Consider the following 27812-nt stretch of genomic DNA (forward strand, 5'->3'; position numbering starts at 1 on the left):
ATATGACCATCAACGCAACCGTGTCCATGGTTGGCTCACGGAGAGACCATGTGCATCATGTAACTCGGCTTACCGGGCAAGGCTTGTCTCTGCCCTTCAGCCCCAGCATGGTGAAACACTTCAGCACAGGCTGCTTACAAGCATATGGTTATTTCCCTTGTGTTCAAGCAAATCTACTCATGGGCTTGCGGTTAATAGCAGGTTTAGGGCTAGAGAGTCTTGGTGGGAAACTTTCAAGAGGAAAAACGGGATTGTTCTGTTTTTCTGACAGTTAACGTAGCTAAGGAGTACTTCTGGTGTGTTGGGTGTGCGTAAGGTGATGGACGTGACTTCAAATGAAACAGGGCAATGCTGGAACACAACGGTGTGGGTAATCAGTCGTCCCGACGGGTGTCGACACTGCGGCGTGCCGTTCCGGAGAGCTGCTGGAAGGGGGATCCCAGACTGCGCTTGAGGACTCATGTTGTCTTTCCTGGTCCTATGTCCTTATGGCTGTTCTTCTCTCCTGCTTCTTTCAGATATGGAATGTGCGGACGTGCCTTTGTTAACCCCCAGCAGCAAAGAAATGATGTCTCAGGCGTTGAAGGCCACCTTCAGTGGCTTCGCAAAAGAGCAGCAGCGGCTGGGAATCCCCAAAGGTAAGGCACAGCACCCTGGTGAGCACCCATGGGAGACACGGAGAACGTTCCCCCTGCCAGGATCCCCGTCTCCAAATCTGCCATCTCCTTTATTGATTCTCTTCATGTAGTACTGCCTCATTTCCCAGCAGCTTCAGCTGGAAAAGTCTGGACGTAACAGGCAAAATTTTTCAGACTGTGTCTGTCTTTTCTGCTAACAAAGTGAGATGACCTCTACTGCGTGACTGCTCCTATAGTTTTGGTGCTCTTTTGGAGACAGCTCAGGGACCTCTATCTGAAAGCACCTGGTCATGTCCACAATATGGAGAAGCAGCTGGTACCTTTTACAAGAGGCCGATGAAGAAGCGGGTGGAAGAAGGGGATCAGAGAACCATAGGGATGAAGCTGTGCAGGTGGCTTATCCATCAGTATAGCTGTAGGCTTGTTTGTGTCCTGTTTTCCTGGGACGATGTCTTGCGGTTGCTCTCTAATGGGTCTCTTCCACAATTCCTTGGCGCAGATCCCCAGCAGTGGACGGAGACGCACGTGCGGGACTGGGTGATGTGGGCGGTGAACGAGTTTAGCCTCAAGGGTGTGGATTTCCAGAAGTTCTGCATGAACGGAGCTGCCCTCTGCGCCCTGGGCAAGGAGTGCTTCCTGGAGCTAGCGCCCGACTTTGTGGGAGATATCCTCTGGGAACACTTGGAGATCCTGCAGAAAGGTGAGTCCTGTTGTCTCTGGGGTGAATTGCTCCTGTGGTTTGGGCTAGTCTGGTTTTGGGCCTTTCCGAAGAGCTTGGCTTACAGTGTGGCTCTGCAATGAGGTGCTCACCTTGGGCTGTGGTACCAGCAAGGGCAGCTGTGTCCTTCCAGTAGGACCGAAATGGATATTCCAACCAGTACTAGGCAATGCAAATCCTGGCCCCTCTTGAAAGAGGAGGGATGTCCATGCCGGTCTCTGGCAGGAATACGCAGCAGGCAGGGACATTTTGCTTGCCTGGAAACTAACGGTGGGATTTTCCAAAGCATTCTTTGTCGGTTCACTCAGCTCCCGTTGTGAATTTTACTGCTTCCTCCAGCGGAACAGCATCAACAAAATCCCACCCAGTCACGACTGAAAGCTGCTTTTCTGTGGTTCGTGTCTCAAAAGGTGTAATAACATTTAGGTAAGGGTGGCTGTGTCCCCCGCGGGAGGCTGCAATCTCTGCCAGTCCCTGCCTGCGAGCATGTGAGGGCATTAATTTCTGTTGATCTGGGGGGCATTGATTTTAGGTGTTGATTTTCATAGCGTTTGGCTGAAGGATGCTCGAGCACCGCTTGAAAGCTGGGAAGGTTTCTAAAGAGCAGGTGAAAAGTCTGAGACCTTTAACTGAGTCTCGAACAAGAGTGGCAGCAAATCTGGGCTCTCTCCCTAGCTGGGTTTTGTGCAGGGCTGTTTGCTTTCCGGGAATATCCCTTGCACTGCTGCCGAGACCGTGCGTGCCTGTCTCTGGGCCTGCCGTGGTGGCAGGAAGGAGAGGGGGAGCAAGGTTATGCCTTCCAGGAAACCATTGACAAATGGATGTTAATTACTGATTACTAATTTTACTGGTACCTGTGGTTTGCAAAAGGTAAACATGGTTCTTCCCAGGGTCTGCGACGGGCTGTTTTTCTGCTCTTTGACTCCGTATGTGTTCGGTTCTTTTCTTTTTGCATTATTTTTATTGAGTGCTTTTATCAACAGCGAGCAGTTTAACGAAAGCAAGATGACATGGTCAGTTCAATTTCTCCTTGCTGTGTGCTGTTGCTCATAACATAACTCTGCCTTCCCGATACCCTTCTTCATTCCCTTGTGCCGTAAACTGCTGAAGCAGGGCGCGCTGGGTGGTAGGGACTTGCAGAGCCATCAGAGATCTGGGTTTGCTCCCATTTCTGTTCTTCCCAGACATGTTCTGCGGATCCGCCAAGACATGGAAGTAAAGCTGGCACTGTAGTTTCGCTAGCTGTAAAGTAGGGATCATATTTCCTTATCTTACAGCACTGACACGTGGGTGTTCAGATGCTGCAGTCATGCGGGCATAAGGTCTTAGGTAGATAAGAGCTTTTACAGAATAAGGTGCTTGTCGGGTTCTGGACTCAAAAGCTGCAGCTTTTATTCCAAAAGGATGGAATAAAAGAGAATTTCTTTATCTCAGTGCTGTTGGCACAGCCCTGGGAATGAAGAAATCTCCATTCTGTGTCCAGTTTTACTGGTGACTTTTGTCACTTCTTGCATGAGTTATCTGAGATCTAGCTCCCGTGGTGGGTTCTTAACACATTTCCCAGAGGTGCGATATCTGTGAAGTGTTTGGAGATTAACTGAAAAGAGCTTCCAAGAAATAACCAGCTTCACCCCTAGGACTAATTCCTGTCCTCACTAAGTCCTGGGACTCGTCTTACTGGTATTACGTCTCACAACGCCAGACGAGGTCTGGGTTCTGTTGGGCTGGGCGCTGCACAAGGATAACGTGCCAAATAGTCCCTGCCATGTCTCTCGATGGTCCTCTCCGCTCACACGAGATGGTCCTCTCCACTTTGCAGCTGGGGATGTGAAGCATAAAAGGACGAAGGTTTCGTCAGGCTCACAAATAAGAGGGTCCAACTCATCACTCTCCATCTCTTCCATCCTGGCCAGCCGCCCACCAATGTCGCTAGGCCCTGCGGGTGCTGGGAGCGGCTGTTAACCCCAATGGTGGGAGAGCCAAACATAACCACATGTTTGGCTTTACCTATAGCTGTCCCACCACCGGCGTCAGGTCACGCTGGGACAGGCTGTGACCTCAGTGTCCCTCCTATTAACATGCCTCCCTTGTGAGCTCTTTCCGAGAGGGTGACTCATGTACCACAGGCTGCTCAGGGTTTAAAAACGGCAGGAGCTTGGCGACTTTTCCCTGCATGGATTTGGGTATTTTCAGGCATTATTTTTTTCCAAATTTCTTCTTAAAATAACCTCCTCAGTTACCAGCAGTCAGCAGTGCCCCGCGCTTGACTGTAAGCCTAGCTGAAGGTTGCTCCCTGTCTCTGTGGTCGCCCACCCTGCCCCTTGGCAGGCTCCGCGGGGAGAGGAGCAGAGCGTTTCTCATTAGGTCCCTCTGTTTGCACAAACCCTCCTTTTGTTAGAGCATATTTTCCACCCTGCAATCCCCAGGAGAGAAGGCCAAAATTAGGCTTCTTGCAAGCGAACGTGCGTTATCTTTGGTTGGTTTCTCTTAAGCCTCAGCAGAAATAAACAGAACCTGGCGTTGTCTGTGTTTTTTATTTTTGCTACCCGCTGCAAAGAAAATAAAATCTCCCATGGCGGTATCTCTGCCCGCATGCTGTGCTGCAACTGGAGCCCAAATTAGTAAGGTGCTAATGGAAAAACTGGCCGGGGAGCTGCAGCGGGGCTACTAAATAGGAAGGCAAACTCAGCGCCAAGCCCCGAGTACCAAGGTGTGGGGAAAAAGCAGTGGAAAGCGGAAAATCTCTGCTTTGATGTGCTACATACTCCTTCTTTTAGTGAATCACGCCTATATAAAGCCTGCAACTGTAGGTGCTGCGTATACGTGCATGCAGCACCGAGTATGTCAGGCGTTGGTCGATGGTCAGAGCAACAAAGTGTTTCTGAGCATAGGATCCTCTGCCTTCGCCAGGTGTAAGCTAAACGGCCTAAAAATAGAGGCTTTTTCAGGAAAACAACTGTCCTTTTGTGGTGGGTTTTTCATGAGCTCATACATGTAACCTTGCTAAACAATCATCAAAAGGGTGAAAGACAACAAAACTTAAAGGAAGCAAGGAAATTATGCAACTAATATTTCAAAACCACCTGGAGCCGCTGATTGAGAAAGGGGTTGAGGTTCTTTGTCCTGTTTTGTGTGTTTGTTTGGGCTTTTCTGCTTGTTTTGCTGTGTTTTATTTATTTGGCCATGCCTGGGACTAGACTTCCCAGAGGAACCCAAGTGCATTGGGCGCTTGTTGCACTGGGATTTCGGCACTTACCCCATTTCTGTTCCTTTGAAAGTCCCAGTTTAAACTGGAGAGGAGAATTTTAGGAAGTTCAGACCTGTCTGTGTTACTGAAAGTTTTGCAAAGCACGATATGCCTGTGGACATGTGACATTTGCTTCCTTTTCTCGTTGCAGAAGAGGTGAAACCGTACCCAGCAAATGGAGTGAATGCAGCATATCCAGAATCCCGCTATACTTCAGACTACTTCATTAGTAAGTCCCAGTGCTTCAGGACAGAAAAGTGTCACCTCTCATAGGTTTGTCTGCATCATATGAGGCTGCACCATGCAGCTGTTGCCCTGTCATGGCAGAGCTTGCAAAGTATGTAGCTCGGTCTTTCCTCCTCTTTCTTCTACTCTTCGTAGTGAAACGACTGTGGTAGCATTTATCAGAGTCTCGGTGTTAACCTCCAGTGACAGTAGCTGCACGTGATATGTGCTTAAAGGTGTGATTCAGGATATCTGTAAACTCAGAGCAAATGCTGCTTTTGTCTAGTGTTTTGGGTCGACATTTTTAGAAGCCGTCTTTACGTTTCGGTGACTGCCCTGAGATGTCGTGATCTGACCTGGCAAGCACTGTTTGTTTGAAGCTGTAGCTCAACAGGTCTGGAAAGAGACCGGCTCAACACCCCAGAATATTGGGAATGTTTCTAATATGGGAACCCATTTAAAAAAAAAGAAAAAAAGAAGGGGCAGAGGGGAAGAGAGCTCTCATTCTGGATTGCTAGATAGGAACCTGGCAAGGAAAGAGATGGATGATCAGTCTGGACCCCTGCACTTCCCATTGCCATTGGTTTGGAGGTTTTCTGTAAGAGAACAGCATCTGAGATCTCAGTGTGCTGTGGGAGACTTAAGGGAGACTTAACGCTCTGGCTTTCTTCGAGCTGGCCTGTTTCGGGCTGCGTCCTGACGTTCCCGCTCTGCCGGCAGGTTATGGCATCGAGCACGCGCAGTGCGTGCCTCCCTCAGAGTTCTCCGAGCCCAGCTTCATCACCGAGTCCTACCAGACCCTCCATCCCATCAGCTCCGAGGAGCTCCTGTCCCTCAAGTACGAGAACGACTATCCCTCGGTCATCCTGCGGGACCCTGTGCAGACGGACTCCCTGCAGACAGACTACTTCACGATCAAGCAAGAAGTGGTCACGCCAGATAACATGTGCATGGGCCGTGCCAGCCGAGGTAAAGTCAGGCTTCTCCCGGGGTGCTGCTTGGGTTCTTGCTACCTCTACCCGTATCAACGCGTACAAGCGCTGCCTTTCCCTCTGTAGGAGACAGTCCTTTGCCCAACAGGGAGCTGTGCGATGGCATTAAGGAAGCCTATTTCCCAATGTTTATATCTTGTGGGATTGAACCTCCCAGGCAGATTCCTTGATGGCTTTGAGCCCTCCCTGCCTTTTTCTCGAGGGAAAACATTAAGAGGGTATTTCTCTTCTCTGCTCAGCTGCCTGTTTTTACAACATCTGCAAAAATACAACATTTCTGGCTCTCTACTTTGATGTCAAACTTGAGTGAAGTTGAAATAGGCTTAGAAGTTGCTAGGGAGGACAGACTGCTGTGTGCTTGTATAAATCTCATTTTCCTAGGGGACCAGGCAAAAACCCACAAATCCTTCACAAGTTCTCATCAGGAATTACTGTCCAAGGCTCTGAAAGCTTTTACGCATGATGATCTGAAGTCTTTATCCATTATCTCCATTGATTTTAATGGCTGTTTGCCTGAACTGATAATCTCTTCCAGTGAACTCAGGCCCTATGCTTTGTTAGGAGATGCAGATGTCATGCGTTGGGTCAATGACAGAGCCGAATGACCCCCTGAATTCTTGTGCTACTACCCTGCATCTCCAAAGAATGATAGGTACATAATTCCTGTTTGAATTGATGGCAGTTAAACACCTAAACACTTTGGAGGATCTGAGCCCAAATGCCGTTTCAATTAATATCATTAAATTCTGAACACATGGGGCCCAGATGCCCCATTACATTGTAACTACATTGCTTAAAACTAGGCTGAGGATCTGGCTCACAGTATCTGTTCAAAGCTAAAGTTTAATCCGTAGCGTCAAAGCCACTTCCAAAGGGGTATCATTATCTCCAGATTGCAGGTAGGGAACCCGAGGCCCAGGGAAGAGATCTGACCTGCCTGTGATCGCACCCTGAATAGAAAGCAGGCGTCCCCGTTCCTAAAATTCATTATAGGGACGTGTTGCTGTGAGCCAGGTTTGATGTTGGATGTTTAAACCCATTCATACAGCACCGAGAGCGGAAGATGTGTTGGTTCCCCGGGAAAGCTGGAGCCCCTTGCAGGTCTGCATCGCACATGCAGGGCTCCGTGGAGCTCGTTTTAAGCCTCTCATTCCTCTTCCGAGCTGGGAGAGCTAATGACAGGAAAGTTATTATTTGTGTTATTACCCCTGCTTCTGCTAGCTGAGTGTTAACATGCGAGAGGTGATGATATGGCGAGCCGAGAGGGCAGCTGTGTTTTAGGTATTTTTTTTTTTAGGTAAGCTGCTTTTTCTGGGGTTGTCTCTTCCATTTGCGTCTTCCCCTTTTCTTGACCTTCTCTTTCATGTAGGTGATTTCATAATAGTTCTCATTGAGATGCAATGATTCAGGCCTGCTTTTGCAATTGTACCTTGAGCCTGTTCTCTCTGGCAAGCCTAAAAAGGCTCGAAGGGAGAGAAGTAAGAGACCTGAAGCTTGCGTTGGGGACCCAGGGCCACAAGTGTTAGCAAACACTTTAACCGTGGTGGGGATTTAAGAAATGCAACAGGCTACGGTCTTGCTTACATGAACACTCATTTTAGCAATGCAGAAGGGCCTTTGGGTGGTATAAATCCTCCCAGAGTGGTATAAAGAAGCCTTAATATAAACCAGAGTCCAGCTTATTTATATTTACATACATTTTTACCTTCCACATCAAGTAACTGCATTAAAAGATTAATCAGCTGCAAAGTCAAACACTTCAGAAGCAGGAAGGTCAGGATGAAGGTTTTCCAGGCAGTCCCCTCCTACCTTGCTTTGTGCAGGCGTTAGGAGTTAATTCTGTGGTTCCTTGGGAGTTTTTTCCCCTCTGCCTTATCAGCGAGGGCGTCTCTTTGGAAAGCGTAGCTGCCAAAGCCTTAACAAGTTTCTACTTAGGAGGTGCAAGGAGTGATTTTCCAAGGCTCACAGCTAGGTCAAATTTAGGTGAGTTTTCAGTGAAATGACAAAAGTTGCGTCTCTGACGCTGCGGCTGTTCATCTGGGAGATTTTTCATTCCCTTTCTACAGGAACTCATGCCCCAGGACTTCCCAGGGAAGTGGTTTTGCCGATTAATGAATGTGCACAAAGCGGTGTATTTTCCCGTTGCAGGATCTGGGAAGTAATTGAACTGTTTTTTGTGCAGTTCTCAAAAAACTAAAAGAAAAAAAAAAGAGCTTGAAGCGCAGATATTATCAGTAGAAACATATGACGTTTGGACCCATTATAAGTAACTAGCCAGAAAGCTTTTAAGGGGAGATGTTGGGCATTGCACTACACTAAGCCTCATGAATTCATTTTAAGGGGAATTTGGGCATCTCAGACGTGAAGGGAGTCAGGGCTGGCTCGTGGGACCAGTTCATGTGGTCGGAGAGACGGCATCTTCTTAGGCTGGGCAGGGACTGCCCGTCGCCAGGTCGGGGATCGGGGGAGAGCCGCCTTCGGCAGCGCTCTGCACCCACAGCAGTTAAAGTTGTTTTGCAGCAAGTGCTCCTCAAACTACAACACACCAAATATCTGGGGGAGCGTGCCAGCGTTGTTCCACGTTCCCGCTCCCCCGTGATTTACTATCTGGGCTCAAGCGGCGGGTCGCTCTGCCAATGGAAATTTCTCCAGGAGTTCTTGCACAATCCCAGCAGCTGTTTTTAGCCCGGTTTGGGAAATTGGTGAACTTGAATGATCCTGTTACGCTCGTAGCTTGTCAGCAAAGATGTTGAGCAATTGGCAGCGTAAGGGAGATCAGAGAGAGCAATTTCAGTTTGTTCTTGGGATCCTTTTTTAGTTCTCCGTTCTTTTAAGTACAGCGGGTATATTACACTGTCTCTAGTGGGTGTAAATCACCATAGCACTGGTGAGGATCTGGCCTTTTGTATTCTGGTCTTTACTAAAAATACCCCAGAGAGCAGCCTTGATACGACCCAGCTGTGCTCACCTTACCAGAACTGGAAAAATAGCTGTTTGAGCTCCCAGCCTTTGGCTCTCCTCCTCCATCAAGTCTGCTGCTGTTTGGGGATTTGGGGGGTGGAAGCTGGTTGTAACATATGGCAATAAAAGGCAGTTGTATAGTTTTGTAGGAAACATGAAAAGTAAGGGTGTGCAGTGGCCTAGAATATGCCGGAGCAGCATTTATACGGGGTTGGCAGATACAGCATGGGGCTTACGGGAGACCCTTGTCTTTCTGCAGCAGGTGCTAGAGGCCAAATAGGTGGCCCTGGAGTGCACTAGTGGCCTGTGTTAAGGCACCTGAACTGAGCCAGAAGTATCTGGTAAAGTGGAATATTTCTCGAAACAGAGGACAATTTCCAGTGCGCCTCAGGCATCTCTCTTGGGTGGACAGTCAGGACTCCCGTTTTCTTTTTCCTGACTCTGTCTGCCTTGCTCTGCAGCCGTCACTTCCCTGGAGCTCGGATGGCCCTGCTCTGAGCTATGCAAATAATCAAAGTATCCCAGCTTCAGGGCTTACTTTCGAGTTTGTTTGGAGGTGAAGCGCGGTGGGACGGCGTTTGCCCGGCTGTGTGCTGCCTGCGCGCCCTTCTCCCGGCCGTGCCGCGTCGCGGCAGCCCCTGCCAGCCAGGCGCCTCTCACGTGCCCCTTCCTCTCGCCAGGTAAGCTGGGCGGCCAGGACTCCTTTGAGAGCATAGAGAGCTACGACAGCTGCGACCGCCTGACGCAGTCCTGGAGCAGCCAGTCCTCCTTCCAGAGCCTCCAGCGCGTCCCCTCCTACGACAGCTTTGACTCGGAGGACTACCCCGCCGCCTTGCCCAACCACAAGCCCAAGGGCACCTTCAAGGACTATGTTCGCGATCGGGCCGATATGAACAAGGACAAGCCCGTCATTCCTGCTGCTGCCCTGGCTGGCTACACAGGTAGGGTCACGCTCGGCATGGAGCCGCCTCTCTGCCGAGCGTCCGGGGCGGTGCCGGCGGTGCGGTGAGGGCAGCACCCGTGCTCACACCTCCTTCTGCGGGGCCTCCACGGTCTGTGGGTTGCCCAGGGTCGGCATCGGCAGCCCAAAAGTCAGCGAGTGAGGGCTTTTGGAGTGCCCCTGGGGTCAGCCACATGCATGTGGTCCCGGCGCGGGCACATCTGCCAGCACGCTGACCCCCAAGACTGCGCTTCCTTCAAGCGTGGGCACCCCAAAACTAACTCATGGAGAATCTAGGATCTGGCGGAGTGCAGGATTTTAGGCTCATCTCGTCAGCCACTGATATGAGCTCTGCAGCTGCTCTGTTGCCTTTGCTGATGGCTCTTGCCTATTACTAATGCCTTGTGTTTTCATTTATACCTGGATGCCTCCCAGTTGAGCCTTGTAGGGACCGATGTCTGCTTTGTACTGCTGAGAGCACAAGCTGCTAGGGAGCCCTCGCTTCCTCCTCCACCACTTTTATGCAACTTGCTGGCCTCTTGCTTGTGGTCTCTGATCTCAGGCAGGAGCGGCTGCGTTTCCAGCATAGCTGCATGTGATGTGAAATGATCTCATCCCCCTTTGGCACGGAGGAAACACCTTGTTTTGCTCTTTGCACTGGTGTGAGGCAAGGGTGGGACAGTGCCAAAGCAGACCCAAACATTTTCCGTCCCCTGCGCTGGGAGAGAGGAGAAGGTGCGAGGCCGTGCAGGCTGCAGCTCTTTATATGACAGCTCTGAGCCCTCCAGCAAGCTGGCCACCTCCTGTCTCCACGGAGGGAAGCCTGGTGCAATGGGGCTTCAAGCGAGTGCTGGGAGGATGCTTTCCCGTTCTTCTGTGCCCATGTCTTTTTCCTGCACTATAGGTAAAATTTGCAGGGCAGCCTCCTGCCCGTTCCCCTTTCTCTTGTAAATACTGATCCCTCCTGCCCTGGTTGGTAGCAGGGTTGTGGCCCGGAGGAACCAAGTGGTGGAAATAGTTTGTGCAGATAAAGATCATCAAAAGCTTCAGAGCAGATCCTGAGGTGTGACTGTCCCTGAAATCTCCTCCCACGCACCGCTCATCTTAGGGCTGATAACTCATTTTTTTTGTTGGGGGGTGCTGCAGAGGGGAGGAGAGGTGGGGAGATAATTTTAGGAGCTATGTGTAAAAAAGGAAGTGGTTTGTTGCTATAGCTTTAGTTAGAAAGACAGCTCAGCCCGGCCTGCTGAATGGGACTGTTTCAAGGAGGCCTATGCAAAACCATTCCTGAATGGTTCTTGGCCGGGGGATGTGGCAGAGAGAGGCATGAGCGGTGGGAGGGGCTGTGCCCCGGGACACACCGTTGCCGTTGCTCCACCGTTTGGCGGAAGTTGGTGTTCCTAAGAAAAGAGACCCGCGAGCACTAGTTACGCTTTTTCTTCCTCTTTTCTCCTGATAACGCCTTTCACTGGGGCCTGCAAAAAGCGTTTGGGGTACCCAGCGCTTGGGTGGGAGCGTTGCTCGCCTTTTAGCAGGTAGGGAAACTGAGGCACGGAGGTACTGGCGAAACTGGGGGCTGTGTTTTCAGAGCTGGGTAGCTGGACGTTTCGCTCCGCTTTTGCTCCATCTCATTAAAAGAACAGCCGCCCCCACGGAGAGGCAATGTTCCCAGCTGCCTCCGTGAGAGGAGCCCAAGTCAGTGGCTGGACCCTGTGGTCTTGCCAAGGAGTATTATCACCCCAAAAAGCGTCCTTGGACGCATGCCACCAGGAGAGTGAGACTTCAGTTAATGCCGTGCCAGAGCACAGTTGCAAGCCCTTTGTGCCGCATAACATCTTCCCTTGCCTCATTTCAAACCCTCTGTGGAGCTGGGAAGATAATCCCTTGGCCCAGGTGTTTCAGAATGATCAATATTAGGGAGCGCGTTATTTTTTTCATTGCTTCACTTGAGAAACCTTAAAACAGGAGAGGAAAATTGGAGGCTTCCTGAATCACCGTCACTTGGAAATCCTTGGGTGGGAGTGATGCTTGCTTGCTCAGCGCTGAAACAGCCACAGCCTGCGTTTACCATTGGGAAAGCTCTCTGAACAGATGAGTTTTGCAGACATTGACTCCAGAGATGTCACCTGCCCCTTTTTACAGCCTGCTGCCTTGTCAGCACCTTGTATTTTCTGCTGCTGCCCCTGCCTGTGCAGAGGGAGCACAGCACGGGTGCAAAGTGAAGCCAGGTTGCTGTGAAAACAGGTTGCAGCGAGAGCAAGCAATAACACGTTACAAGCCGTAGGAGAACGGGGCCCTCTCAACACTGCTCTGGATTAGGGTAGTTCTGCAAAAGACATCCCGGCTGGCCGGTGGGAAGTGCGGGCCCTCTCTCGGTGCCGCTGAGCAGGAGTGTGGTGACTCCCAGGCAGAACTCTTGGGTTCTTCGCTTTACTTTGCTTTTACTTTACGCAGGGGAGGAAGTGCTGTCTAGTGGCTAGAGCAGAGGAACTGCAAGTCTAGGCTGTGCTTCCAGCTCTGGTGAAGAGGTGGAGCCTAGCGAGTAGACCAGGGGATTACCAGCACCGGGTCCCAAAGCAGCCGGGACCTCTGGTTTCCATTCCTCGCTCAGGTGAGGGCATGTCCAACGCCAGGCATGTGGTCACCAGCCAGTGGAGCACCCAACAGATACCCCGAGGTGCCTCGGTGTGCCGTTCTAGGACGTGCAGAGCAGAGGTGGAAGAGTGAAGCCTGGGAGGTCGTAGCATCGTTTTTCTCCGGGGCTCTCTGTGTTGACTTCAGGAATTTGACAACACCGTTCAGATTTTGTTACCAAGGGCCTGTTTTGCTGGTGGCCCTGGGAGGTGGCACTGTGCTTTATCACAGCCGCGGCAGAGCTCTGATGGTATCTGCCCTAGGAGGCACAGGCTTCGGTGAGAAGGTGCATTTTGGCGGAAGCTCCATTTGCGTTTGATGTGTTCTTCACCCAGCTCGCAAGCAGCTTTTCAAAGCTGCGTTATCTGCCCCCACATCTTGACCTAATTTAACAAGTTGCCATGGTTGCTCAGATAGAGGTTGATGCAATTTTCTTATCTATTTTGAAGGAGAAATGTAACTGCTCAGGAGTTGGTGAACTTCAGTTTCCATAGCCGCAGGGACCCACAGGGAGGGCCGTCCCTGGACACCTCTGGTTTAGGGGCCGGCTTGAGTCTTACGTTGAGCGAGATTTTACATTTTTGAAGTGACCCAGCAAATGGAGACAGAGCATCTCTATTAAAATTAAGCAGGTGGTACGTTAGGACTTATCTGCTCTGTAGGCAGATGTGCTCGAGCTCACGGTGACTTATTTGAGCTAGTTTTGAACTCCCTCGTTCGTGCAGCAGTGTGGTGTTTGGTGTGGGCGGGTGGCTGGCGCTAGGTGCCATGCTGTCACAGATGCCTAACACACAGACCCAGATACCTCAGCCCTGGGGCCCAGCTGGGTTAAACAGCTCGGCTTGGCCTCCGTGCCACCTGCAGTCCTGCCTTTGGCTGTGTCGGAGCCGGATCCTGCAAGCTGCTGGCTCCAACGGGTACCACAACCGCCCGCATCCTTCGCGATACTCCACGTCGCGTGGATGAACACTGGCAGTCTACGGCAGAGAAGTGTCCTGCCCATAGAAAGGGCAGGTGGTGTGGGTCTAACCGCACTGCTCTTTGTCCTTTCTGCCCTATTTTTATTTTTCCACTCCTCTGACCTACTTGTGCTGCTGCCCTCCTAGTCATGCAGGTCCAGAGAAGGTTCAAATCCTCCCGCCGGCCCTGTGGTCGTTCGCGCTCGCCACGCTGGGCTGAACTGTTTGCAGCCTCTCTCGAGCGCCTCGAGGCACTTGCGTGGGTTTCTAGGCGAGTTGTGGTGTTTGTTTGCTTTGTGGCATGTAGAACCTCAGCATCTTCTGTGCAGGCTGGGGCTTTCCATCTCGCGGCGTTATCTGCGTCGCCGCAGTACCTGGAAGCCCAGTGGCAGGGCTCTGATGTGCCGAGCTGCTGCTCTGAAGAGCTGAATAGGCAGAGCAGAGCAGAGGTAAGAGGGACAAGAGACACGAAGTGGCTTGCAAGCAAATCTGCCACTGCTCAGGGAACCAAACCATGATCTCCTTTCCGCAGGGCCAGCATTGCAGCTGGAGTGCTGTCCTTTGGTCCCCAGACCTGCTTAAGATGTTATTGAAGCCTTCACAGATGAGCTCAGCACCTAAAGGGTTAATACCCCCTTCCCAGCTAATGTCACACGTGACCTGACTGTCTCCCTTAGCTGACAGATTGATGTTATCTTCATTATCATGCTGCCCTTAGAGAAGACAAAGTAGCGCAGGACCTCTCTGAGATGCTATCTCGCCCAAGCACCCAGAAGCGTTTCTGCGTAGCAAAGGGTTTTTGCCCAAGCCAGATCCAGCCCTGAGCCTTGCTATCAGCCTCCCCGGTACCATGCAGATGTCTCCGAGATGCGCCCGGTAAACCCACTGCCCCCGTCCAAATCGTCCCAGCCTGCAGCGCGTGCCTTCAACGAGCCTCTGTTTCTGGGCGATGCTTATCTGTGGCACAAAAGTGAAAGCGCGCAGCTGCCGTTTTGCAGGAAAGTCAAGTCAGCGCCAAAGAAAGTGGGTCTTTTGAGAGAGCTCGTGTGCTTCTTCCCCTCCTCTTGCTGCCTACGCTGCTGGCCTCAAGCTTTCAGGCAGTGAGCTCCCCAGGTGTGCTCCCGGGAAGGAAGCACGCTGGCTGTCACCGGTGTCCGGGAGCCTGCCAGCAGCGGCGTTCCCGGCCCCTCTCCTGTCACGCTCTGGAGCCGGGGGTGTCCTTGGCATCCAGAACCTCTGCAGTTGCTTTCCTAGAAGCATCAGGCCTGCACCCTGCTCCCATGGGTGGTGGAGTGTGCCAGGAGGTGAGTGTGAGCTGCCTGGCGTGTGGGTGTCCATAGGCTCCTGTGTCTTGGTCAGGGGAAGTCAGAGATGCTGTCAGCTGCCCCAACGGTCAGAAGAAGCAAAGCAGCACCTCCAAACCCTCTGAGATACAGGTGATGGTGTCAGCTCGCTTGTTCTGTTCTTGCCCTCGCAGGGTGACTGCTCGGTGGCTTCCCCTGCCTGCTTTCTGCCTCCAGCGCCCAGAGCCCCTCAGCTCTACGAGCTAAGCGGGGCTTTTCTCATCCCAAGGTGGGAAGCTCGAGGGTGGGGCTCAGGGCTGCTTCGGTGGCTCACGACCCACCTGCCAGACGTGTGCAAATGACAGTGAAATCAGCCCCACGCAACGCTGCCCAACCGTGACTGCAGCTCAGCGCTTACAGGAGCTGCTGCAGCCGCCAGCAGCAGCCTCGCTGCAGCCTGGAGAAGCTGCCGAGGCGGCGAGCGCTGCTTAGTCGCTCCTCTGAGCAGTGAGTCAGACCGTCGCATGGCAGCTCCTGTGAGCCTGGCTGTGCTGGGGCTGAGCTGGGCCTGCAGGACCGGCTTCACGAGGGAGGTGGAGAGTTCACAGAGACTCTTTTGCTCATCCTTGCAGCAGGGGACATGCATGAGAAAAGCTGAACTGGCACAGAGTGGCCCGTCTGGCCACTCTCCTGTCTGTAACCATGGCCAAAAGCAGGTGGCACGCCGAGGAAGGGTGCTTCCTGGGTCCTCTGGGCACACTTGCTTCATATCTGCTCTTCAAAGATGCTTCGATCTGAGCTTCACTGCCGTCCTCCCTGCCTACGCAAGCTGGTGCCTCCCTGCAGTGTGTCTAACCGAGCCAGCCTGGGCACGAGACGGGGAGGAGGCAAGAGCGGGTGGTGTGGCAAGGAAGCGATGGAGATGAGCTGCACCTTCCCATTCCCCACGCTCGGCCAAGAGGGATCTGGCTCCTGCTGAACCTCCACCGCCGCAGCGCTGTCGACGGGGGGCTTGGGCGCGGAGAGCACGTGACGGGAGCAGAGGCTGTTTTGGAGATGTTGCTATGCCCATTTGTTTTGTTTGGTGGGAACCACAAACCACATAGCGAGAAGAATAGGTGCGCCGCGCTCGGGTTTTTTTGTAGGTTTTTTCTGTTTTCCTTCTTTCAAACGGAGGCCGTTGGGAGGGGTGGGGGTGTCAAGCCGGCTCGAGAGAAGGGGCGATGACGCGTTTGGTGCCGGGCCTTCCCAAGTGCAGTGCCGGCGCCTGTCTGCACCGGCTGGGTGGTACCAACGTCACCGCGAGTGAAAGTGGCCGGCGTGGGTGTGTGGCACCAGGGCGAGAAAGGGCTTGGAGCAGGGCGGGTGGCTTGCTACGCTGCGGTCTGGCAGCCCCCCTTGCCGCAGGGTCTCTCTGCCTGGGCACCGGCTGCAGGCGAACAGATGCAAAGCCGCGTCTTCTTCCAGCCCGGACCTACCCAACCTACCCGACTTATTTCGTCCTGTTGGTCTCGGTCGTTCCCTCCCTCTCCCTCCCAACCCTTTAGGACACAAGGAGCTCCTCTTCGTTAGTGAGGCTCCTCAAAGCCCTATAAAAACGAGGCGCCGCCGCAAATTGCGGCAGCGCGTCCCATCACGGCCAACGCTTCTGTCACCGGGGTTTTGGCGTCACTTCTGAGAGCGCTGACGGCGGGTGGGCAAGGTGCTTCTCCAGCTCCGCGTTTTAAGCTGCGGAGTCACAGACGCCACATTCATCTGACTCCGTGGGGAACGTTTGGCTTGGCAGAGCTGTGCTGCCCAGCCTCGGTTTTGGTTTAAAAGCTGAGGCTTGCAAAGCACTTCTCGCAAAGGGGCCGGAGGAACTTTGCAGATTGTGTGTTTTGGTTTCCAAGTCTTCCCAGCCCAGGGCCGGGCGAGGAGGTGGGGCAGGATCTCGCAGGGCGGTCGAGTACCTTACATTGCGGCCGGGCGTTTTCCAGGAGGACGGAGCCGGTCCGATAAGGGCGGCCGGGTGGGGATGGAGCGGTTCGCGCCCAACGCGGCGGTGTGCAGAAACCCGCCTCCGGCGCAGGGCTGGTGCGATGCCGCCGGGGAGCGCGCGGGGCGTGCAGGCTCGCTCCCGCGCCCGGCTCCGCTCGGACAGGGTTCCCACTGTACCGCCTGGCGTCGGCAGGCTTCGGAGGCATATTTTCCCCGTGACGCCGGAGCATTCCTGCGGGGTGACGCCGGCCAGCGGGCCCCGCTGAAGGACCCTCTTCAGGGCCACCGGGGCGAGACAGGGCCGCCTTTGTGAGCCCCACTCGGCGGACGCTATTCTTAGCAGCCTCCCGTGGTGCCGGAGGCGGTGGCGGGGCGGCCTGGCCCGGCCTGGGCTCCGGGAAGCCCCGGGACACGTAACTTGGGAGCGGTGCCATAAAGGGTGGCTCGTGCCCTCCCTCACCGCGCCGACAGCCGCCAACGCCGCTGCCCCGGGACGGTCGGCTCCTCCTCACGGCCGCGCACAACGAGGCAGGCTTTTGCTCTCGCGGCCGGAGCCCGAGGCGCTGTCTGGGCTCCGATGGCTCCCGGCACGCTCCGGCCCGGCAGGGCGCGGGGACAGGCTTTCCCTGGGGTTCGGTCCGCTTGCGTCCTCCGAGGACCTGCTGGGGATGGTGGGGCAGGAAGAAACGGAAGGGAGAGCCGGCAGCTAGTTTCGGAGACGGCTAGCGACCCCAGGAAGGAAGTGTTTTCCAGATGAGATTGGAGTTAGCCGTGTCGCTCAAGAAAACGCTGGCGGCAGTTGTTTTTTGGCGATAACAAAGACAGCAGCTCGGGGGCTGGCGTGGATCGGCCCGGCCGCGCTGCCTTCGGCGGAGCTGGTGGCACCGTGCGTGTTTGCACCAAGAAGTGACGTGGACCAGGCGTCCGGGGGGGAATTCCAGCCTCGGGCCGGGGATGCGCGGAAGGGATGAGCGACACGGGGTGGGAAACGGGCTCTGCTCCCAGGCGGCGGTTCAGAGCCCACGGACGGGTCGTGGTTGCCCCCAGGCTTTGGAGATGCGATGGAGACGCTGAGGACCACTCGGTGGGTGGACTTCTGCGTGCGAGCAGAGGGTTAGGTCGCAGAGAAATGCCCTTTTGGGTGTTGCAGGAGAAACTCAGTGCTGAGATAGCTCTCCCGGCGCTCATCACGGCCGTGCCGGCCGGAGCAGACCGAGCGTGGATCCCCCACGCTCGCCCCGGCACCCCTGCCCCGGTCATCTGGGCTTCTCACAACAGGCGGAGGGGTGGAGCGGCTGCCGTGGGCTCCGCAGAGCTGCTCCCGGCGCGCAGGCCGGGGCATGTGCCGGGGTTGGTCCCTGCCACCTCGCGCACCACTCGCCTCGCTGACGTTTCGGAGCCGTGCCCCGGCAGCGGCACATCTGCCGGCCTCCGCTGCCTTGCCCTCTCGCAGGGCGGGTGTTTATAGGAGCCGCAACATGCTTGCGAGCCCTGCCGTAAACACATTCTTGACATAATGACTTGTCCAGCGCGGAGGAATTTGGGGTTTTACGCGAGTCCCGCAGGCGGCTGGGAAGAGACCTCGGGAATCCCTGCTCCGAGGCGCAAGCCGCCGAGCGCCGCTGCTTCCTCCGAGGTCCAGAAATACCCCCGGCCGAGCATCGCGCGGGGCCGGCGGCCTGCCTCCCTTTCAGAGAGAGGGTGATAAATGGCTGGGTTTCCCGACACCTCGCCATGCCAGCTGGCAGCCAAGCGCTCACCAAGCGTGAGCTGCCCTGGCCGCTTGGCTCAGGGTTAAGGACACTTTTCTCAGCAAGCCTTTGAAACCCTGAAAGCCTCCAGTGAAGCCAAGGTGGCCTGGGGCTGTTTGGAGGGCAGTCGTTCGCAAAGAGCCTGGCTCCCGGACAATAAATTTCCATCCATTTTACTTTGGGGAGGGAGTAAAAGAAAAAAAAAATCCTTGTTCTTTGGCTAGGAAGGAGGGGAATCGATGAGAGGTGACAGTTCTGGTCTTGCTTCAATCCTGCGGCCTCGGGCTGCTGCTCTGCCAGCCTGGCTTGGGCGCTGGCTGCTCTGCTGCACCTGGGAACTGGTGTAAAGCCGCGCGGGACAGGAGGAGTTGGAGCCCCGTGTGAACGCACCTGCGATGCCTTTCGGGAGGCCTCAGGAGGCCGAATGGACCTTCTGCCTCATGTACCCCCAAGGTTTCCCAGCATCCGAAGCTATAAACAGGCCTAAACTCTGCCCGAGGCGTGGTGGCACCTCGGGTCAGGGCTTGGGGGGCTTCGGTTGCGGGTGCGATGCCTGCTCTGACCCTCCTGCCTCGTTTCGGCATGGGTGCGACTCCGTCTGCGCCGGGGAGGCCGCGAGCAGCACCGTCATTGAGTCACCGTCCTGGCAGCGCTTCCGCCGCGGACACCTGGCTGGAGCCTTTCCCGCCGGATGTTTCCTTCCGCCCCGTTCCGATGTGCAAGCGGGGAGGTGCTGCGAACAGGGATCGCTCGTGTCCCGTGGCTTGGCGGAGGACCCCGGGCCCGAAATCCCCCGTGTTTCGGGTGCGGCCACATTTGAAAGTTGCTCATCAGGGAGGGTTTGGCTTGAGGGCTTCTCTCGTAGCTGTGATTGGGACACCAGTGCGAAGGAGAGAGGAGTGTTTTGAAATCCCTCAGCGTACGGCATTAATCGAGCCAAAAGCCAGATTGTGCTCTGGGTGCTGTGCGTGAGCCATGCTTAAATGTGTAGGGCCCCGGAGCTCGAGGCATGGCAGGACACGAAGCAAATAGGCTTGTGTTTTGAAATTACCTTTTGGGCTGGTGGTTTTGATGTCAGACCTTGGCTGCTACTTGTTTCGTGCAGTGACGCTGGGCTGTGTCAGGCGGGATCGGGGATTGCAGTATCCTTTGGAGGCTTTGGACCACGGTGCGTTTGGAGGCGTTTCTTAGCCTGCTTGACAAATTGCTGTTGGCCAGAATTAACACCCCACGGCGTTGTAAAGAGAGGCTGGTCGTGACTCGACCGTACGTGGCAGGGGATGCTTCACGGTGACTCTTGGCTCTCCGGCTGGGTTAGGAGAACCAGCAGCCGCGGGGAATTTGCGTAGACCGGGTTGGCCTGTGCCAGCTCTTCTGTCATGCAAAAACGCGCTTAGGATGGAGGAACTGCTCTACCGAGAGCCGGTGCTTGCTGGATTCCCTGGCCAGAAGGTGCTTTTAAAGACAGTGACGGCAACATCTGCCAGTCCCGAGCTAGGAGACCTCCCTCCCACGCCGCACGCGGGGCCACCAGCCTGCCGAGCTGGCCGGCCCTGCCTCGCCGCGCTCCAGCAACCCGCCGATCCCGGTGAGCTGACGCAGTCCGTTCCTGCAGCGACATGCCCTGGAAAGAGGCCAAATAATTTTCATACCTGGGTCCCCTTTATCTCAGTAAACAGTCACGGAGCAAAGAGTCAAGGTCGGGAAGCAGGAGTCTGCTGGAGTTCATGCAGTGGCCAGGAGCTTTTTGGCACGTAGCAAATGGTGGTGCTCCTGTGCCAAAACAATGACTCCTCACTGCTCGGGTGCCAGAAAAATAATCCTATTTATGTAACTCTGGGTGAAGCATTCCAGTGCATGAATATTCAGCTCTTGCTGCAAGTAGGAAGCTCTTTTACCTGCAGGATTTAACTCTCAAGCTGTCATCTCGGCCCAGATCTTGCCCTTTGGCCACTGATGCTTTTTTTTGATAGCGGAAGGGTTTTTTTTCAGTGAGCACCATTTGTCCTTATAAAGACTGACGTGTGGAGCCCCTCGGGTTAACCGTGGAGGAAAGCAGAAACCCCGGGTTTCCAGTGAAATGGGTGAAGCAGCTGAAAGGGTGGTGGACCTTCTCACGCCAGGGACGTGGCAGAGCTGCTGGCATAACTCAGCGCAGATGAATGCGTGCCCTTTTTGCCTGTGAATTTTTTCCCCTGGGTGAGCCTGGCTTGGGCCAGAAAGGGCCATTTCTTTCCTGGCATTAACGTCTCATGTCTCCTTTGCGTTTCTAGGCAGCGGCCCCATCCAGCTGTGGCAATTCCTGCTGGAACTGCTCACCGACAAGTCCTGTCAATCCTTCATCAGCTGGACGGGCGATGGCTGGGAATTCAAGCTTTCCGACCCGGATGAGGTAGGGTGCCCTCGAATTAAACGCACAGCCCAAACGCTGCTGCAGCCCTTGTGCGGCCAGCCCTCCTGCCCTCCCTTCGCGGCTGCGATCTGGGCAGTTGCATTACTGTTGTCCTGCCCATGTGTAGAGGAAAACAGTGATTTAGAGCCTAACTGAGCCCTCGTTAAAGAGCAGCTATTAATTGGGCTGCAGTAATACCTCGGAGGCATGATCCAGGCCCAAAGTTGAAGGGGAGCAGAGGAGATATCATGAAAAGAGGCGTAGCGCCAGCGCTCTTCGTAGAGGAGCAAGACATAGGCAGCTAAGAGGTGGGGCTTCCCACGGATGTCCCCTCCGTCCCCCTCCCTGCCCTCCACGTCCTCGTGGAGCCCTCCCTGCTCTCCCCGAGGGTCCTTTCTGCCGCCGGGCGGAGGTTGGGTTTCCTAAGCTTCAGCGCTCGCGTCCCGAGTCCGTCCGGCGGACGGGGACGAACCCTTTCCCGTCCTGCGGCTCCGGTGGCTCTGCCTGACTCTCGGCCACCCCTCTCCCAGGTGGCCCGGCGGTGGGGCAAGCGGAAAAACAAGCCCAAGATGAACTACGAGAAGCTGAGCCGCGGCCTGCGCTACTACTACGACAAGAACATCATCCACAAGACGGCCGGGAAGCGCTACGTCTACCGCTTCGTCTGCGACCTGCAGAGCCTGCTGGGCTACACGCCCGAGGAGCTCCACGCCATGCTGGACGTCAAGCCCGACGCCGACGAGTGAAGCCGGCCCACCGGCGCCTCGCGTCGCTCCGGAGAGTCGGCGGGACTTTTTTTATTTTTTTGGGCCATTTGTTTTCCTTTTCTTTTTTTTTTTCAATTTTTTTAAAGAGCAACTCAGATTTGATGCTTTGAGGATGTTGGGAGAGAGGGTGGCGGAAGAGTCAATGCTTTTGCCTGGAACCAAAAACCTTTGGTTCGGAGAGAGATGGGCTTTTGATTTTTTTTTTTTTTTTTCTGGAAAGCTCCGAGACAGGCTTTTTTTGGGATGAAATTCTGAGTTTTAAGGAAGCCAGAAAAATGTAGCTCACTTTAAAAAACAAACAGAAAAAAAACCCCAACCCCTCCGCATCCCTTGCTGTATAGAACAAATATTAAGAAACGGATCCCTTCGGTTATCGTGTTTTTAGCACAACAAACTGACAGTTCAGGAAATGGCAATATTCCTAGGGATTTGAGGATTTTAAACTTTTTTGGGGGGGGAGGGATAGGGAAAACAAAAGTGAGTGAAACTTCCTGTTTTGGGGAGGGGCAATAGAGAAAACGAAGAACCGTTTGTCCTTCTTGTTACGTTGCCTTTCTGTCCATGGTCTTCTTTTCTACAAAAGACAGAATTTTTTGCTAGGAGGGATCAAGACTTTTTTTTTTGTTTTTAATTTGTTAAAATTTTATTTTATTAAATTTTGTGCCAGTATTTTTTTTTTAAATAGTCTTAAGCTCTAAGATGGTCTCAGTATTGCAATATTGTGTGTGTTCGTTTCTGTTATGCCAGCAGAGAGTTTTATCACAGCGAGGAAAGGAAAAAAAAAATCAGTTTATGTAGACCCCACCGGAGAAGCGTAGCGCTGTGGCTCACGATCTCTGAATCGTATGTGAAGGAAAATTAATCCCAAAGCGCCTATAGGGATGCTGGCTGGGTGTGCCGCTCTTGCTCGGAGTCCCGCGTGCTTTGCTCTGTCGTTTGCTGATAAAGCTGGAAATTTCTGAGAGCGCTTTTTTTTGTTGTTGCTGTTGTTAAAAATAGGTCTTTTTTTTTTCCCTGACATCTGCGTTTTGTGCACAAAACGGCTTTCCAAAATGTGTCAGGAGGCGCGTTGAACATGTCATTCACATTTTCCAAATAGGATTTTTTTTCTTTTTTTTTTTTTTGGAAAGGAACGCCTTGGTGCTTTGGAGAACTTTTTCTGAGGGGCGAGGGAGGAAAAGGGAGGAATTTCCACATTTTTTCTTGCAAACGGGGCTCCCTCCGTCCGCGAACCCTTGGCGGGAGCAGCTTGAGGAGGAGAAGGAGGAGGAGGAGGAGGAGCGGGCACCCCCCCGACACCAGATCCATGCGGATCGGCCTGGGGGATCGGGGCTTTGCACCCCGAGACCATCTGGGTGTTTTATTTCTCAAGTCAGTATTATGCATTTGAGCCAAAAGTACCTTTTTTCGGGGGGGAACAAGGCGGCCAAGGACGAGCTCCGGCCGCGGGTGATGGGAGCAGGCAGCGTTTCGGGGGGAGGAAGTTGTGTTTTGGGACCCCCGGGCTGGGCTTCGCGTGATCCCGCCGGGCGCAGGAATGGACAGGGCGGGATGGACGGGAAGGCAGGGAAAGAGGATAGCAGGAAGGAGAACGGAGCGTGCACCAAAGGGAAAAAAAAGGGAAGCTGCCCCCGGGGAGGTGAAATCGCCCCCGGGCTCCGCGAGCGCCCTTGGAGCGGGAGGCAGAAGCGGAGTGGAGCGCAGTGATTTCCCGCAGCCGGCCGCGGAGGCAAGGGGCGCTTCCGAGGCTGGAAAAGGGAATCGAGCGGGCCGTGACAGCCCCGAAATGCTCGTCAGGACACCAGCAAACCATAGGACATGCCGGCTGGGTAGCGGCTCCGCTTCGGCCCGAGCGCCCTTTCCAAGCGGAAAACAGGGATAACGCTTTATTCCGGCTGGAAAAAACACAGGTGCGGGTAGCGCCCCCGGCCAGGCGCTCATTTTCCTTAAAGGTTTCCCAAATGTAGCTGTCGGCACCCGGCGATCCGCTCAGCCGGAGCCCGGCGAGCGCTTAGAGCGGGCAAGCACCGGGAAGCGGCTCCGGTTTCGGGAAGCCGGCCCTGGCCGGCACCGTGGCGATTTGCCCTTCTCCGCTACTTCTTCCCGCCCGGGGGGGCCGGGGGGGCTGTTCATACACTGGAAATTGGCCGGTTTGTCTGCTTTGGGGTTCGTTGCTTGCTTTTTTTTGGGGCGGCGTTTCCGGGCTGGTTCCTTTGCGCGGGGCGAGCGTCACCTCGGCGGGTGCTCGCGGCACTCGGATTTTAGTTTTGGCTTTTTTGTGCCGCCGCTTCCCCGTGTTTTTTGCGGCTCGCTCTTGCTGGCTTGTTCGCCGGCCCGCTGGCTTTTTTTTAGGGGAATTGCCCAAAGGGGCCGTTTCGCAGTTCAGGGGTATTTTGTGCGCAGAGCAAGCGGGTGCATCCAGCCTTGTTGCTCCCTCCCTCGCCGCCCGTGCCGGTGCAAAGCCGCGCGCGTGCCAAGCCTAGCTCCGATCTATTTCCACGCTGCTACCATCCAGGTCCGCACGCGTCGCTCCGGAAAAACAGCAAAGCAGGGCAAAAATCCGCAGATACCTAAATTCTCCAATGATTTCACTCTCCATTGCCCGAGCCCCCCAAGCAGCATCTCCCCCAAGAGCATCTCCCCTGGCTTCTCGGCGCGCTCCGCTCGCTGGTGGGGTCTACGTAACCTCGGTCGAGCTTGTCTACATTCCAAAGAGGTTTTTAAAGAGATGAGAAATCTATGTATACGTATATGTTATAACGGAATATCTCCAGGAATTAACTGCCTCAGTGTTAAAAAAAAAAAAAAAATTAATGTCTTTTTGTTCTGTTCTGTTTTTACACATGGGATTTTTTTTTTAAGCTGATAAACATAGAAGAGAAAAAAAAAGAGATTGTTATATTGTGCTGTTCGACTATTTTCCAACTTGTATTTTCATATAATTTATATTTTTTAAAAGTGGAAAAAAATTTTAAAAGCGAGATTACAAAAAAAGGAAAAAGCAGGTGCTTTTTAAAAAAACTGAGCTGAGGTAGCTTAGAGATGTAGCGATGTGTGTGTGTGTCCGTGTGTTGTGTTTGTTTTTTTTTTTAAAGAATACAAAAAAAGTCCCTCCTACATCGAATCCTTAAAGAAGGAGGGGGTCGGTCTTGTTTTAATTGCTGATGCTGGCACATCATTTTGCTGGAGAGTTTTTTATATACTGTAGCCTTATTTCATATCGTATTTTAAACCATGTGAAATTAAAAGAAGAATAATTCATAGCGCGCGGTGTCGGCGTGCTTATTCGCCCCTCCGGGCCGGGGAGCGCTCGCGGATGCTTTTAGGCTTTTGCTCCAACGCCCGCGGGTTAAAAATACCCCGCGGCGGCCCGTCGGGGCGGCCCCCGCGCACCTGGCTAACGCCGGCGCCCGGCACCGGGGAAGTCCCCGCAGGCCGGCCGCCCCCGGCGCTGCTCGCTGCCCGGGGCTGGTGACGGTGGAGGAGGCATCCTCATCCGCATCCTCATCCTCATCCTCGTCCTTGTCCTCATCCTCATCCATCCTCATCCTCATCCTTATCCATCCTTATCCTCATTCTCTTTCTCATCCTTATCCATCCTCATCCTCATCTTCATCCTCATCCTCATCCTCATCCATCCTCATTCTCATCCTTATCCATCCTCATCCTCATTCTCTTTCTCATCCTTATCCATCCTCATCCTCATCTTCATCCTCATCCTCATCCTCATCCATCCTCATCCTCATTCTCTTTCTCATCCTTATCCATCCTCATCCTCATCTTCATCCTCATCCTCATCCTCATTCTCATCCTTATCCATCCTCATCCTCATCCATCCTCATTCTCATCCTTATCCATCCTCATCCTCATTCTCTTTCTCATCCTTATCCATCCTCATCCTCATCCTCATCCATCCTCATTCTCATCCTCATCCTCATCCATCCTCATTCTCATCCTCATCCATCCTTATCCTCATCCTCATCCTCATCCTCATGCATCCTCATCCTCATCCATCCTCATCGTCATCCATCCTCATCCATTCTCATCCTCATCCTCATCCATCCTCCTTCTCATCCTCATCCATCCTCATCCTCATCCATCCTCATCCTCATCCTCATCCATCCTCATCCTCATCCTCATCCTCGTCCCCGCTGCCAGGAAAGTGGTTGGAAGAAAGAGGGAGAGAGCATCCAGCCAAGCCGGACGCCGGGGGGTTTTGCCAGGAGGGGATGGGTTTTCGGAGCGGTTTCCCGGGTGGAAAAGCGGCGCGGACGGCCGGCTAGCCGCGTCCCCCCGCCGTGCCCACCGCGTGCCTCCGGGGAAGCAGGGATTTGCGGGAAGGGCCGTCCTGGCTCGCGGCTCTCCCGGCAGCAGCAGCAGCCCTGGGGCGCTTTTCCGCCTGCCTCCCCCCAGCCCCCCAGGGCCGCCCTGAGGTTTTAGGGTGAAAACGGAGCGTTTCAGCGCGGGGAGGGCAGTAGAGGGACGACACGCAGCTCCCCGGGGGGGCAAAAGCCACCCGGGCGCTCTCTGACCTCGGCGAGAGGCGGCTCTGCGCAGCGCCCGCCGCCTCCTGCGCTCCATCCCACTGCTCCTTTTTCACCCGGAAAAGGGGAAAAAAAGGGCGAGCGGAGGGCAGCGCCCGCCTGGCACGGCCCCTTTCCACCCTGTCCGCCGCTCGGCCTCGCCGGGAAACGGCGCCCGGCCTGCCAGCGCTGGGATATTTTCTCCCTTTCCCCCCTTTTTTTGTCCGCGTTTAGAAGTCTCAGCAGCGGGAGCACTCAGCCCCCCGCCGCGAGCATCAGGCGTCGAGCAGAGGGGAAAAACACGACCCCCAGCCCGCGTCCAGAATGAGCTTTTAGCCGAATGAGCTTAATAAACAGTTTGGGTTGCGACTGCAGCCCCCTTAACCGCACGAGCCGAGGGCAGCCGGTCTCCTCCTGTGCGCTTTTCACGAGGGCTTGTGGTGCAACGAGCCCCTCCTGCGCCCGTTCCCGTTAGAAGTGCTGGCAAACGGGAATTCGGGTCCTGCCTTCCCTATTTTCCCCCCAAAACACCGAGTCCCTGGAGAAACACGAAGCCTGGGATGTCCGTTTGCTTTTCTCGTTTGCTCTGGTGGCACAGAGAGCTCCAAACCGCGCGTGTCCCCCGTCTCCGCCAGCCAAAGCCGCTCCGTGGGATTTGCCTCCGACTCCGTCCTGCAGCCCCAGCGTGGGGATGGGACAGAAAACGGTGGGGACGGTCACGGGCTCCCCTGGGTGCCGGCTGGGTGGCTTCGAAGGAGCAACAGCCGCTGACGCAGAAGATGCGCTGTCGTTGGTCAAAGGATGCAGTGTTTTGGGGGCAAAAGATGCGGAATTGCGGGAATCTCGCATCCTGCATCTCCAGGTGCCAAACCTCGCAGCGTCCTCCAGCGACGGGCTCTTGGCCACCGGCAGACAAGGTTTCGGGAGCATCCCTTGGGAAGCGAGGCAGGGAGGAGGGAGGCCGCTCTCCTGCTTCGGGAAAAGCGGAGCCCGGAGCAGAGCAGCCAGCGGGAAGCGGAGGGAAGTCCAGCAAACCGGCTCGGAGCTGCGAAGATCCCAGCCCGCCGGTGGGGCAGCCTAAGCTGAACCAGATTGCTGTTGGAAATAACTCCGGGCCGTTTCCACCGCAAACTATGCAGCGCTGCTGCTCGGAGGAGTCCGCACACCGTCATCCGAGGCTATTTTTTTCCCCCTTTTTCCCTTCCAAGCATTGTTCCATGCCTGAAGACGCTGCCTCAGCCGGCTGGGCTCCCTGGGAAACAGCTTTCCCACCCCTTTCCCTCCCCGCGAGGGCCACGGAGGGAGGCGGACGGGAGGGCAGCGGGAAGCGCCGGCTTGTCCGTGTTGCCGGTGGGCACATCCCTGCAAGCTTGCGCCAGCGCCGGCTTCCCGCTCCGGATGCTCGGAGGCCCGGGATGCATCCAACCCACAGCCCGGGGGGGGGGGGGTGGGGGGGTCCTCGAGGCTCTGCCAACTTTGGGGTTGTTCGAATTAGTGAATGAAAGCGAAGCCTGAAAAAGGCGCGATTTGAATTCCTGGAAAAGCGCAGCGGCGCGGGGAGAAACGGGACCGCTGATGGATTAGGAGTTTTCTCGGAGAAACGTCTGCTTTCTGTCAAAATCCGGGGATTGGCATTACAAAGAGGAGCCAGCGCAGACTTCAACTGAAATACTTACCGTGTGGGAGTGAACCGGGTCGAATTTGACTTGTAGCTGAAAAAGAGCAATTTTTCTGGGGGTGGAAAGGAACCAAATTAAATCAAAACAGGTTTTGGCCGGCTCTCCGAAAAATCCCGGCGTCCT

The 27812-nt window shown here is 54.5% G+C and overlaps 1 protein-coding gene across 4 annotated transcripts in view; it reads left to right on the forward strand.

The window, feature by feature from the left end:
• The window catches only part of ETS1 (ETS proto-oncogene 1, transcription factor), a 71751-nt gene extending 47001 nt beyond the window's left edge, over window positions 1–24750 (forward strand). For 3 of the 4 annotated variants that reach the window (XM_026097286.2, XM_026097287.2, XM_026097288.2), the window contains 7 exons: window positions 519–638; window positions 1138–1338; window positions 4755–4832; window positions 5549–5797; window positions 9462–9722; window positions 20602–20720; window positions 21251–24750. In XM_026097286.2, the coding sequence (XP_025953071.1) occupies window positions 519–638; window positions 1138–1338; window positions 4755–4832; window positions 5549–5797; window positions 9462–9722; window positions 20602–20720; window positions 21251–21466 (1244 nt within the window). In that variant the 3' untranslated portion in view covers window positions 21467–24750. The remainder of the gene's footprint in view (window positions 1–518; window positions 639–1137; window positions 1339–4754; window positions 4833–5548; window positions 5798–9461; window positions 9723–20601; window positions 20721–21250) is intronic. The other variant, XM_064524340.1, reaches the window with a different exon arrangement.
• Window positions 24751–27812: the final 3062 nt, after the last annotated feature.

This window comes from Dromaius novaehollandiae, chromosome 21 (genome assembly GCF_036370855.1).
Source record: "Dromaius novaehollandiae isolate bDroNov1 chromosome 21, bDroNov1.hap1, whole genome shotgun sequence".
NCBI lineage: Eukaryota > Metazoa > Chordata > Aves > Casuariiformes > Dromaiidae > Dromaius > Dromaius novaehollandiae.